This window comes from Larus michahellis, chromosome 2 (genome assembly GCF_964199755.1).
Source record: "Larus michahellis chromosome 2, bLarMic1.1, whole genome shotgun sequence".
NCBI classification, from domain to species: Eukaryota; Metazoa; Chordata; class Aves; order Charadriiformes; family Laridae; genus Larus; species Larus michahellis.
Genome location: NC_133897.1, coordinates 79,626,830 through 79,640,406, shown reverse-complemented (window position 1 = coordinate 79,640,406; position 13,577 = coordinate 79,626,830). Strand labels below are relative to the sequence as shown.

The following is a 13,577-nucleotide window of genomic DNA, read 5'->3' as shown; positions in this document are numbered from 1 at the left end:
AGCTGTTGTGCTCTTCATTTAACCTCTTCGGGCAAGAAGGTAAACAATTATTTATTTTTTTTTTCCCCCCAGAATAACTTGTGAGTTAGTAGTCTACAGGTTGGTAAAGTAAACATCATGTTTACAGATGGGACAGAGGGGGAGATACCTTTTCAGGCTGCAGGCAGCAAAACACACTGCTATAATTCATGTGGCTCAAGAGCTCACACAAAGGGAGTTGGTCTTCAGTGGGATGTAGGTGAGGAATTTAGGAACACGTGTCCAAAGCTATGAATCTAAAGACTCTTGCCTAAATTTCACAGGCTTTTGAATCTGAAATTTCCCCAGGACCTCTGTGCCTATCCAGAAAGCTCTAATTGCCACAGGACAGATCATCTCAATGGCTTATACTAGAAAGCAGACGCTTTTCTGCCTGTACCTCCAACAGAGCTGCAGGGCAGGCTCTTTCAGAGCACCTCTACCCACTCTGGTAGAAATGAGCTTGACATGAAATGAGGGTGCCGATGACCTGGGCAAACTCACCCACAAAGTGTGAGATACATTTTAATTTCCCTTCTTTACTCAGGTTTCCATGGCACAAGAAAAAGCCATGAAATTTTCCCTAGAGGAGAGAGAGGGCATGCCGGGGTGCTTAGGTGTTTCCTGTGTACCCTGATGCCCGCTGCCGGGGGATTGTTTATGTGCTTAAACAATTACTATATAAAATAGGAAGGGTGGAGTAGTATTCAGATTTTGGATTGTTAGTGGCGATGCTAGTCTTCACTAGCAACATATTAGCTCTTGGGTTTGGCAAGGATGTTTAGAAGCTTGCTGAGAAGCCTGTGCAGCTGCACACAGGCATAGCAAATCACTTGCCGCTGCACAGCCCGTAACAGGCCAAGGTACATCCATGCCTGTTTATGCAGGAATAATTGGCCTAGAAAGAGGCAGAAAATATACATCCTGGAGGTACTGATGCAAAATAATAAAAGCAGCCAGAAAAAGACCTTCCTGGCATAAAAGTAGTAGCCTGAGAGGCTAAGTTGGTTGGAAAAGGAACTTGGGAACATTTCCCTTGAGAAGTTATTTTGTACTGAAAAGTATTGGTTTTTAATCTAATCTAAAGCATGCTACTTTGGAAATATTTTGTGTCATATAGGGATGATTGGAATTTCTGTGTTGCAGGAAATTTCATTTTTTCTTACGTGCTGTTTGTCCCTTTCACTCCAAATCAGCACAGAAACACCTGGGAACATCTTTTTGTATGAATGGTCATGAAAAATAAGAAAGTCACTTCTATTTTTCATGTGATGGGATGGTATTTTCTGGCATGTGCTCCTTTTCTAAGATAGACACATATAATTTCTGCCAATTCTGTCTTCCTTTATGTATGAGAAATTAATGTGTGCTAAAGCACCTTAATGGGAAGCAGATTGAATAAGCAAAACATGCAATGGGCATTATCATGTGGCATCAGGGAAAACAGGTTCCTTCTTGCTTTACCTTGTATTAAACATAGAATTACCTTAAAAACAAGGCTACAGTTCTCTTAGCCTTCCCACCTTATTTACTGCCTCCTCCTGTTGACTGCATAATATAATCTAACCCACCTATTAATTATGATAGCTTTGAGCACAGCTTTTTATTCTTTGAGAGTTTTTGTCTTGATTTCATCTACCCTTAGCCGAAAACAAACTGTAAGGAGAGAACAGATCATGAATAGTTATAGAAAAGGAGTGTCCTTCATTTCACACAGCCGTGGAAGTAGTTTCTCATCTTTACAAGGTCTGTGGTTATACAGTGGTTTCTTCTGAAGGAAGCTCTTTTCCTGGGTAGCTTCTTGCTTGCATATAACAGCGCCAGCAATTGCCATCTGCCAGACTATGTTAAAAGCTACTAAACCATCATGTAAAGCATCTCCCTTCATCAGCTGTAAAGCCCCAGCCCTGCCTGCTGTCTCTGCACTGTTGCTAATGTTAAGTGCAGACGCTTTGGCTAGTGCAGAACGGCAGCTGTGATCTTCCTGGAACACCCCTTTTGATCTTATATCTTCTCTCCTTATCACGCCAAGATCTTTGAAAAGTAACATTACCATTTGTTGTCCGTCATGTAGGTGTTCTTCAAACTCCACTGTCCTTGCAGTAATCCCAAAACTCTCACTGATTGAATGATTACACAGATTACACACATGGCTCATACATTTGTGCCCACCCCAATTTAAGATTAAGAAAGTGCACTAAATCCTTTCATTCTGCAGTAAGAAAATTCCTCCACCATCCTGCACTTCCCATCCCTTGCTTTGGGTTTCCAGGGCAGCTCTCTAAGTAGTTCCCACTCACAAACCCATGGAGTTGGCCGCACTGTTTGCACCTGGATGTCACCCTGAGGACTTTTAGAAAAAGTCTGCTGCTTCTTCTAAAGGAGTGGCCACCTCCTTTGGCTTTTAAAACCTGTTCCCAGCTCCTGGGCTCTCCCTCCAGCTTGGCAGCCCATCCTCTCCCTGCAGGGTGGGGTGGAGGTGCCTCCTTCATGCTGAGGAAGTTCATTAACTCTTTTTTTACTCCTTGACTCGTTCTGGGCACACCTACAATATGCCTCATGACCTACATTCACTGTAAACGATTTCACAGGTTCATTTCAGATCTTTCACAAGGTGTGGAAGTGGAGCAATACAAACTTTGGCACTACAGAAGCTCTGAGTTTTGTTTTCAGAAGGTTCTGGGTAATAGGTAATGAAGGTGGAAGAAAAGAGAAATGATTATTTAGTGCAATCTCTTTTTCTTGTGGTAAGATGACTGTGTTATTAAAAGGAAAATGAAAACTGTGTTTCATACAAAGACACAAAGAGCAGAGCTAGAACAGCTGTTTTCAGACTTAATGAGATATAACTCATCTTTAATTATTTAACAGAAAACCTGTTGGGTATTTTTCCTCTGTTTTGCCCATTTGTATTAGGGCTTCATGTGAAGTGCTTCTGGACTTCTGTGTAAAACAAACGTCTCAGTATGAAACATATATGAACTTTTTCTTTCAGCATCGCAGGTCCTTTCCACAGAGCATCAGTCAGAAGCACGATGAAGCATTGATTACTGCTGTGCTTTTCAAGCTAGTCAAAAGGCAGGACACATCTGCATTTGCCACATGTGGCACCTCCATATGTATTCAGCAACCTGACTTTTCAGCTCTTCCAAGCCACTACAGTAATCTGTCTGAGGTTAAATCCATTTTTTTGCGGGCCGAGCTCATTCCCATTGTCTGGCACTTGCTGCGGGCTAAGACGGTTCGCGCAGACAAATGCTGCACCTCAGCCGAGCCACAGCAACTCCCTACACCCTGGAAACTTCTTCTGGCGCCTCAGCCACAGCTTCTCATGCAAAATTTGTGTCTGGCTCACGGCTGAGTGAGAGGCAACGTGCACTCAGCATCCGTGAGGACAACGCAAGATATTTTGAGTAGCTCTTGGAGTAAAGAAAGGTCTGTGAAGGGCAGGCTCTCTGTGAGGAGGGGGCAGTGGCCATGGTAGAAGAGCTGGGGCCTCAGTGGGAGAGCAGTGTGGCAGGGGAACATTGGCCGGGAGGGGATGGAGGTCCCCAGCACTAGGCAGCCCCTTCCCAAGAAGGCTCTAAACCTCTCTCAAAGTGGCTGCTGGACACCGACAGCCCAGGGCAGGCCTTACAAGGGCTCTGATGATGAAAGATCTCGCAGTTCAGCTTTGCATCAGCCTCTCCCCACCCTTAGCCTTCTAGTGACACAGGCTGGAGCTCCTCACACAACTTGGCCTTGCAGGCTGCAGCAGCCAGGTGGCACAGGGCCGAGAAAGAGCTCCTGCTGTGCGGTGGCCTCCTATGGAATAACCACCTGGCTGTGCACTCACCCATCTTTTCAATGGAGAGAAGCTCTGGCAACTTGCTCTTGACCTGACCCACACTTGTCCCGACGCAGGTTGAAAGCTAGAGACAGCCAGATCTGTGCCATGGGAGACATGAGGGACTTCTCTCCGTAACATGGCTGTGTATTTCCACCTAAGTAAAGTATCTTCCTGGAACACAGGCCACAGCTACTCTATGTCTGCAGGCAGACAGGAGTGTATGCTTTGCTGTTCACACATTTTTCTGGCGTGCTGTCCAAAATGTCATTTGTTTGAGGCTGAAAGTGATGTGAGTTTTTTTGGGTATAATGATTCCAGAAAAGCTTGTGTGATCCAACTGGTATAAAGGAGTTTCTACACCCCTTTTTTTCAGATGGCCTCCTGCTTGTGAGGACCAAGCTGGAACTTGGTCACAACTTGTTCTTAGCAGGGTGGATTTAATGTAAATGACCCACGGGAAAGGTATCAGACTGTTATGTTTCTAGTACAAAAGAAGAGAGTGACAAAGATCTTGTCATATCATTGAGCAGGAGCTTACAGACTTCTTTTCAGGGCCATTGAGCTATTGCATTGTTTGGAAATTTTAATTGTGTATCCTGTCTGAATCTGTGGCTCCTGGAAAACTCATGAGGAGGGAAAAAGTGTATTTCAAACTGTTCATGTTTCCATACGTAGTTCAGTCTCCATAGTTGTTAATGACCTTTTTTCATATATGAGAACATTTAATTAATAGTGATTTTGTTTTTATAAACCTGTTGTTTGAAACCCTCATACCACAGCTCTTGTTATCAGACATGGTTGTATGCAGGTGTAGTTTCTGTCACGAGGTTTCTGTCATTAATCGTATGTTGTTACAAGAGGAAAGAGTTGACATAACTGTATACATCAAACCAGTTTGGAGAAGGAAAATGTTAATCCACAGTTGACTGATTTCAATAGCATGATCTGAAATAAGATACGCCATGGGATAAGACAGAAAAAAGATCCTTTCTGAGGAATTCACATATGTTGTGAGCGTGGGTCCCTTTTCCAGACCTGCTGTGTCCTTGCTGTGCAGCATGGACCGACAGATGTGTGCAAGGTTGGCTGTTTCAAACTCTCAGAATTTAGCAAACTTCTATTGTTTAGCAACCAGCTATTGGACAATCTCAGGGCTGACAGATGCGTGGTGTGTGATCTAGCTTAGGCAACAAGCTGCATTAAATTTCTTCTTTCTTTTGTGCTCCCAGTCAGCAGCTGCTTCATGATGGGTTCCGTTTCTAGACCAATTACTGAGTTTTGCCTTGATCTCTACAATAAGCTCAACAGAAATGCAGAGGACACAAACATCGTCTTCTCTCCAATGAGCATCTCTGTTGCCCTGGCCCTGGTCCATCTAGGCGCAAAAAACAACACTGCTGCTCAGATAGAAAAAGTGAGTATTAACGAAACATGCCGAGATGCTTCCACATTGCTTACTGTTCCCTTAATGGAAATGTTGGACATCCTAGCACAACACATGTGCCAAGGTCTCATAGGAAACAAGCACGAATGCAAGCACAGGTGCCGCCTTCACAGTCGTGCGTGGTGCCCTATGATCCTTGCCATTTGCTTGTGTGAGTCGCACCGTGCCCCCATGCAGGCTTAGGAGCATGGAGCAAGAGCTGAATGAGAGGAGGTGATGCTAGACAGCGGTGCGCTCTGGCTTTCCCCCAGCCAGCTGCTAGAATACCAGACTTTGTTTCAAAATTACGGGCAGGCGCTTCCTCTTGTGGTTGCAATGAGAATCCTGAAAGGGTGAGTCTGAGCGGGTAGTGGGAAGAGTTGGAGAAACCCAAAGTGATTGTGACTGGATGTCTGGAAGCATTAGCTCACTTGTCACTTATGACATTCAAGAGTCAAAATGTCTCACCTGCAGAGGCCACAGGGACCCAGGTGCATGGGGATGGGATGAAGGCCACCCCTCCGCTTGCTGCAACATTTCTCCCAGCAGTGCAAGTTTTGCTTTCTACAATCTTTCTTCTCTTTTCTTGTTTGTGCCCATGAGTGATAAAAGACCAATAATCCTAAGGCAGATGTTCTTGCCAGTAGCTGGTTCTGTACTGGTAGAGCTTCATCCATCATATCGCTGCCATGTGCACAGTCTGACTGCTGGGTCACCAGCAGCCAAGGTAGACATGCCCTCCTCATGAGGTTCCCAGGGTGTGGTGGGTCGACCTTGGCTGGTGGCTGCTACATGCCCACCCAGCCGCTTTCTCACTCCCCATCTTCAACAAGGGCAGTGAGAGAAAATAAGATGAAAAATCTTGTGGGTCAAGATAAGAACAGGGAGATCACTCACCAGTTACTGTCATGGCAAAACAGACTCGACTAATTTTGGAAATGGCTGGAACCAGCTCTGTTCCACATGGCAGCAGCCCCCAATCTCTTCACAGAGAGGCCACCCCTGCGTCCCCCTGGCTACCATAACCTTGCCACATAGACCCAATACACAGGGACTCTTGCTTATTTTAGGAAAGCAATGGGGATCCAGTATCTTCAATAATAAAGATTAAGTCTATGTATGATGCAATATTATTACAATGGTGGAAATTTTTCGGTAAGATATTTGCACGTTAGAAGCAAAGACTCGTTTCGGTTAAGAGCACTGTGATTTTGATGTATTTCCTAAGCTGATGCAAAGATTAAGAATGATTGCAAAAAGCCAGTTTTGATGTTTTAAAAAAAGAAGTTATATGTCTTTGCCTGAGGCAACTTTTTGTTTTTGAAATTTAAGGTAACTGTAGCAATAAAAATACAAATCAAATGTAAACACTTCGAAGTAGTGGAGAGTAACGCTTTGAGAGATTAAGTGCAAGTTCTTCTTGGTTTGCTAATACAGAAATGTGAATTTGAACATCAATATATGAACAACTTCAAGCCTGTCCTTTTGATGTAACTGAAGCTGAGAAAATCTACACCATTTATCCAGGGCAGCATAGCAAATCTTTTAAATGAGGAAAATGCTTCTATCCCAGTTACAAGTGCTGTAATTTGTCATCTTCAACTGCAGGTGCTCCACGTCAGGAAAGCTGCAGGAAGAATGAGCCTTGGATCTGACCTTGAGAGCGCAGCCCCAGAAATGGAGCCAGAACTAAGCCAGGAGAGACAGCCTTCCCTCTCACAGGTGCATCCTTGGGTGGGCAGCACTGGGGCCCTTTCTTCACTGCACAGTAGGTTACTAGGTGTAAAGCCACCTAGAGTAAAGAGTCTGCCACTGGAGGGAGTCAAGACCACATGCACAGAGTCTGCCTAATCCAGTAGGAAATGTCTGATACAAGGTGTTATTTTATTAAGGGCCAAGTCTTCTGTGAAGTCAATACCAAAGCCGTCAGTGTTCTCGTCTGAAGGAGGATCAGGCAACAAAGCTTAGACTAGCTGGATTTAAAAATCAGTACAGCAGGAGCTAGCCCTAGAGTGTAATCTATTTAGGATGAAAATTAACAACCAAAGCTATACAGAAGAATTGTTATAATTGTTGTATTTGTAATATTCCCAGTGTAACAAGGATGGGGACCTTAACCATAAAGCGTTCCAGGCACTGCTTTTACAACTGCAAAACCTTGGTGAAAGCTACGTTTTAAACCTGGCCAACAATCTCTTTTTACAACAAGGATTTGAACTCCAGCAGGTAAGTTACCTGTACCTGCTAACTCCCGTGGCCCTGACCTCAAACTTCCCTGTAACTGCGAGCATCACTGTTGCCACCCTCGTGTGCATTTTGGAGCACTTGACGTGCTTCTTGGAGCCGTATCTCTTGGGGCTGGTGGGAAAGAGACAAGAGAGTGTCAGCCTGTGGATATCAATGGCTATAGAGCGAAAGTAAGCAGGAGTCTCTTTGCTTTTCGCAGATGCCTACACTCAGCCAGAGGTGTGACTACAGCCAAAAATGGCCTATTCGAGCTCTGTGTAAGATACTTCTAGACTTGCAAGTGGCACAGCTGAGGGCAGCAGTAAGCTCAGAGAGAGTTTATCTCCTAAGATGTTATGTAGTTTCATGCTGTAGGGCTCCCGGAGAGAGTTCATCTCCTGAGATGTTATTTAGTTTCATGCTGTAGGGCTCCTGTGCTGAACTTCTTACTCCTTTTGTACTGAATGAGAGGGATCTCTAGACTACCTAGTACAGATGACTTGCTAGTCACATCCTTGCTTTTCTGTCAATTATTTCTGTTGAATAATTTGAATATTTAAGCATTAAACAACATGTTTTGCATCTTCTGTAATTTTTTATTTTTATCTGGACCTCAGGTATGCAGTTCTCCGTGGGAAGACTCTTTCTTCTGGCTTTTTACTTATTTATTTTCTTGCCTATGCAATAGAATAATTATCTCTTCTTCAAAGAAAAAACTTCAGGTAGTTGATGTTTCCAAAATGAAATTTTGCCTTATGGAGTCAACAGGTCCCTCACCATTTCTAAAATAGTTTTGAACCATTGATTTCTTTCAGAAGGGAATAAGAGCATAACAGATTTGACTAATGCATAATCTTTATTTTGCTTTACAGCAATTTCTAATGTGCACTAAGGAACTGTATGGAGCAATGGTGCAAACAGTGGACTTTCATGGTGCTGTTGAAGCTGCCAGAATAAAAATTAACACGTGGGTTGAAAGTGAGACACAAGGTAAAACAAAGCAAAACCATAGCCATATGCGATACTATCACTGCATTCTTCCAATGCTTCAACAAAAGAAATTCCAGGGTATGAAAAGCAAAGGCTTGTTCACATTTCTGGGTGTTCAATATTATGGTGTTTAAAGATGGTTTGTCTTTCCATCTACTCTTTAAATATCAGAGTACGTTATTAGGGAAATTATTTCTGAATTAAAGGTGTATTTGTTGCCAAATACTTTTGTATTCGCACCCTTATGCCTGGCATGATAGTTGCAACAATACCTATGAAGTTTGACTGTACAAATTGCTTCTGTGAACAGCCACAAACACAGACACAGGACAGCAGGGGATGTAGGCTGTGAGCTTCATGGTGAGATTGGGAACAGCCTGGGGGTGAAGGAGGATGACTGAGGACCTGGTTATATGTAGAACAACGCCCACAAAGATGAGAGATCAATGAGACTCACTATCACAAGTGACAATCAACCAGCTCTTGCCCTTAACAGGCTAGCAGGGGCCATTGGCTCTCGCTGATTAGACTAAACACGATATATGTCATTTTCCTTTAGTTTTGTCAGAGCTGCAGTAGCAGCAGGATGAGAATTTCCTAAATCTTCTGGCTGAACATAAACCAGAACTTACTGGGGGACAGTCAAATAGATTTGAAGGTTTCTGTAAGTTCTCAGTTGCCCGTCTCCTGACCAAACCTGTCCTTGTACTGTCAGAGCGGCCTGTGACTGGTGCGGGAAAGAGCTGTTAACCCCAGTTGGCTCCCAGTAAGAGGGCTGAAGGTTCAGGAGCCGCCTTGCACAGGGTTAGGAGCCATCGTTGCTCTGGGTGCTCATATGAAGGCTGGGGACCTGGCAGCTCCTACTTCAGCCCCTGTGTATAAAGTCAAAAGCTCCACAGCTGGTTAACTGCTGTGCTCAGGGCAAAGGGAAAGATGCCTTCATGTAAACTGAAATATGTGATTAATGGTGCTGCTTCCTGCCCCATGGTTAATGTCACCTGGCAGATATATACGGTCACTGACATTGACAGTTGGCTAATTTGGTGACCCCCCCCACCCCCCTGTCCTCCCTGGCTGGTAACAGTGCAGAGGAATCTACCATGTATTTGCCTATATTGTCCCCACCCTTTGAATAAACCAAAAACTGGATTTCTAAGTTTCTCCAAAACTAAGTTCACAGACAAGTAATTGGGCCCAGAGTCTTAATGACAACGAACAAATACTTGTGTATTCCAAAATTTCTTTAGGTAAAATCAAGGAACTCTTCGCTCCTGGTGTGATCGACGCACGTGCGTTGCTGGTGCTGGTGAATGTAATCTACTTCAAAGCATCCTGGGAACACAAGTTTGAGGAACAAAAAACAGTACAGAGAGATTTTAAACTGAATCAGGTACCTCTGCATTCTGTAAATCTTAACATTATTTTTCCTAGATACTGCGAGCAATGAGGCAAGCGTAACACAGAAGCACAACGTCCAGGGCTCAGCTGCCCTGTGAGCAAGGTGTGGGTGTGCTGGGAACTTAACCTGCCTATCCTGTTGGCTAGAGGTGGCAGGAAGGTTTTTCCACAGAAAAGCATAATCTTTACTGAAAAAATATGCAAGAATGAGAAGTCGCAACAACTCAGATTTTTGCTTTGGTGACTGGCAAAACACAAGCGTTAGCCCTGATTAGCTCTGTTGAACATAGTAGTCATTACAGATAGCTGTTGTGGATGGAGGCAAATCTGAACATCCCATTTCATATAGGCTCCAAGGAGTCATCCTGTGTTTTTACATTCAATATATTTTAACATTAGCTATGCATTTGAGAGATTAAAACACACCAAACAAACTAGGCCAGATAGCAACAAACTACAAAAATACAACTGCAATTTGAAAAAGGAGATATAGAGCATTTTGTTTTATTCGTAGTATTTGCAACATTTCAAAGTTTATTTTAAGTCTATTTTAACTTTTAGCCCTTTTTTCTGCCATAGGGGTATCACCAAAGCCTTAGTTGTTTAACTAAGGTATTGTCGATACGGTTGCAAAGTTATTTCTTTAACAGGTGCATTCCTCCAGGTATTGTGTGTGCCTGTTAAGTCTGACAGATATTATCAAAAAAGACAATCAAAAACATTTACTTTCATTTAATTCGGTTTTGTCTTCTTTCCATATGTTGTGCCAATATTCTATTAGTTCTCAGCCATAAAAAAAAAAAGAAAAAACCCCAACAGATTCCAGTCTAATCTTAAATTGTAGAGCTTTGTGTGGGAAAAAAGTGTCTTTTGAGTGTTCCTTACATATCAAAGGAAAAGGTCAGAAATACATATATTTCTAGTTATCATGTTGCATTCCATTGTTAAGACAGTGGTAAGAAACTGTTATATTGAGTACTTACGTTAGTGACTTTAAATATGTCTTTGAATATGGGTATTGACAAAGGTCTATAGTTGAGAACATTTGGTGCACTGCTGCAGCAGGAGAAACTATGAGATAAGGAGAGCTGTATAGGTTTTTCTTCATCTGCTAATCAATACTAAAGGCATTTTTGCTGAAAATATGTCATCTGCCAAATGTCTTCTTTACTGCTTTAGAAGTTAGCTAACCGTAAAAGGAAACTTGAGCCTTTATACAGCTTTCAAACAACTCCACCACAAAAAAGGCAAGATAACAAGACCTCGAAGAGGATGCCTGCGAAAGGCTGATTTTGCTCTTGACCTATTTATTACTTCCTGTCTAAACAATCAGTCTGATTAATGTCAGCCTGTTTCTTACAGTGCTATTTCTTCTTTATCCCAGTCCAAGTTAGGACGTGCAAATCCAACCAGCATCAGCCTGTTCGGAAGTGTAAAACTATTAAGGAACTTCACTATCTGATCAGTTGCTGGGAAATTGTTTTGGGGTTTTTGTTTGGTTTTTTTTTTTTTGCCCCCCAAAGAATTATCCCCTTTATTTATGCATGGCAAAGCTTATGTTTTTTGTGTCACTGTAGATGCAACAAAATAAAGAAAAATATTTAGCTTAACAGCAGTCACTGCTGAAACCCCGATGACTGATACTACACCTATAATAAGTTTAAATGCTAAGAGCTGTATTGCTTAAGTGACTGTATAATTTTCTTTTAAACAGAATGAGAAAAAACCTGTGCAGATGATGTATCAGAAAGGCATGTTTAAATTTGGCTACATTGAGGAGACGGGTGCTCAGCTCCTTGAACTCCCTTATGCTCAGAAGTCACTGAGCATGATCATCCTGCTGCCGGGTGACACGGCTGACGGATCTACCAGTGGGCTGGAGCAGGTAAGGCAGTATATATCATGGACTATGGCTGAAACTTGGTTGTCTGAATTAAGGCTGGGTAAAGATCTAAACTTCTCAAAGCCGCCCACCTGTTTTAAGCTCTTTTTTCCCCCGTCTTCTAGATCGAAAGCACAATGACCCCTGAAAATTTAATGCTGTGGGCCTCTTCAGAACACATGTTTGAGACAAGAGTGGAGGTATACCTTCCCCGATTCAAGCTTGAAAACACCTTTAACCTCAATGAGGTATTACAAGCGATGGGGATGACTGACATCTTCACTGAATCAAAAGCTGATCTTTCTGCAATGTCCTTTGCAAAATCGCTGGTGCTGTCAAATGTGGTCCATAAGACGTATGTGGAAGTCAATGAGGAAGGCACCGAAGCAGCAGCTGGTACAGGAGCTGTCATTGTGAGGAGATCTCTTCCTCTCACGGAGGTGTTTATGGCTGACCACCCTTTCTTATTCTTTATTAGACACAATCCTACCAATACCATTCTCTTTTTTGGCAAACTCTGCTCACCTTAAAATCGGGGCCATTTTCTAACATTATGAGAAACACCTGGATGAAAATTACAAATAGTATTTTTTTCCCAATCCATTCTTAGTCCTTTGACAGCTAGTTTGCATTTGAAAGTAATTACTGCAAGCAGTTTAGCTTAGAATCCATCAATTGGATGTTCTGCCACTAGGCTCCTTAAATTGCAAATATTGAGCTGAATCCAGAAAAGGAGTAAATTTTCCTTTAACCTCATTGGATGTGAGTAGCATTTTGTTTCCTCGATGCCCACTATGCTCCTATATTCCTTACAGTTCCCCAGCGCAGCCAGGTAGTGTCGTACAGCACCTGCCTGGGCTTGCAAAGGTGGAGTGGGTGTGCTGCTGTCTGAGGAGAATTGTCTGCAACAATTTTCGGTAACTGCCAGTATTTATAAATACAGCCCTGCTCTGTATTTTTTGATTCCTGGCCAGCTGGGTCCTGGTCAGCAGAGAGGTGCTTTAGAAACACTTTTTCCTTGTCTGTGCTCTGTAGCAAATCCTTTGCACAGTGAAGATCTGGCCATGATAATTCCCTTTCTTGTAGCAACTGTTCACAGCCAAATAGGAGATGCTTATTTACAGCAAATATACCTGTTTACTGATAACTGTACCACTTTCTCCCCAGTGATGTGTACTGATTCTGCCTTTTGTGCTATTCTGCATTATATAAAAAGTTTATGCTAGAAGCACCTTTGGCTTCATTTATTTATTCAGATGTGCGCCTACATCTAAAGCGTCATCTTACTAATTGGACAAGTGATGTGACATGTGTGCCTTTTATGAGCCTTGGATCTTTTTGTGTGAGTTTTTATTAGCAGCGTTGGTTTTTACGCTAATAACAGTAGGAATACTCAGGGAAAAGGACAGGGTTCTGCCCTCATGGACACCTCTAGAAAGGGAGTTGATTACAACAGTATTTATGTATACAGGAGGGCAGGATTTGGGCCCTTTTTTTACTGGACTTTTTCTGCATTAATTTCTGAAATAAAAGTTAGAAGGGACCTCTGGAGACCATCTGGTCCACCTCCCCGGGTCGAGCAGGGCTACCTACAGCTGGTTGCCCAGGATGATGTCCAGGCAGCTTTTAAATATCTCCAGGGGTGGAGACTCCACCACCTCTCTGGACAGCCTCCCCTAAGCACCCTCTAAGGTCTCAAATGACTCCAAAGAGAATTTTGTATGCATGGTGCCTGCAGGAACAGGATATGAAAACACACTTTCTAAAGATGGTTAATTAATTACACCGTAAAAAAGGCTGCCTTTTATATG

General features: G+C 42.9%; 1 protein-coding gene across 1 annotated transcript; it reads left to right on the top strand.

Moving 5' to 3' along the window:
* Positions 1-888: 888 nt before the first annotated feature.
* On the top strand, positions 889-12,296 carry LOC141739242 (leukocyte elastase inhibitor-like). Its single transcript, XM_074576098.1, has 8 exons — positions 889-926; positions 5,081-5,261; positions 6,879-6,992; positions 7,365-7,496; positions 8,369-8,486; positions 9,734-9,876; positions 11,599-11,769; positions 11,892-12,296. The coding sequence occupies exons 2-8, from the start codon at positions 5,091-5,093 to the stop codon at positions 12,294-12,296; spliced, it is 1,254 nt and encodes a 417-aa protein (XP_074432199.1). The 5' UTR covers positions 889-926; positions 5,081-5,090.
* The last annotated feature ends 1,281 nt before the right edge of the window (positions 12,297-13,577 follow it).

What these genes read in the sequence shown, in the direction of transcription:
- LOC141739242 (XM_074576098.1), top strand. Translation starts at nt 5,091, where the DNA reads ATGATGGGTTCCGTTTCTAGACCAATTACTGAGTTTTGCCTTGATCTC. An exon ending in CTGCTGCTCAGATAGAAAAA is followed by an intron (nt 5,262 to 6,878) that starts GTGAGTATTAAC and finishes CTTCAACTGCAG; the next exon opens with GTGCTCCACGTCAGGAAAGC. An exon ending in GAGATTTTAAACTGAATCAG is followed by an intron (nt 9,877 to 11,598) that starts GTACCTCTGCAT and finishes TCTTTTAAACAG; the next exon opens with AATGAGAAAAAACCTGTGCA.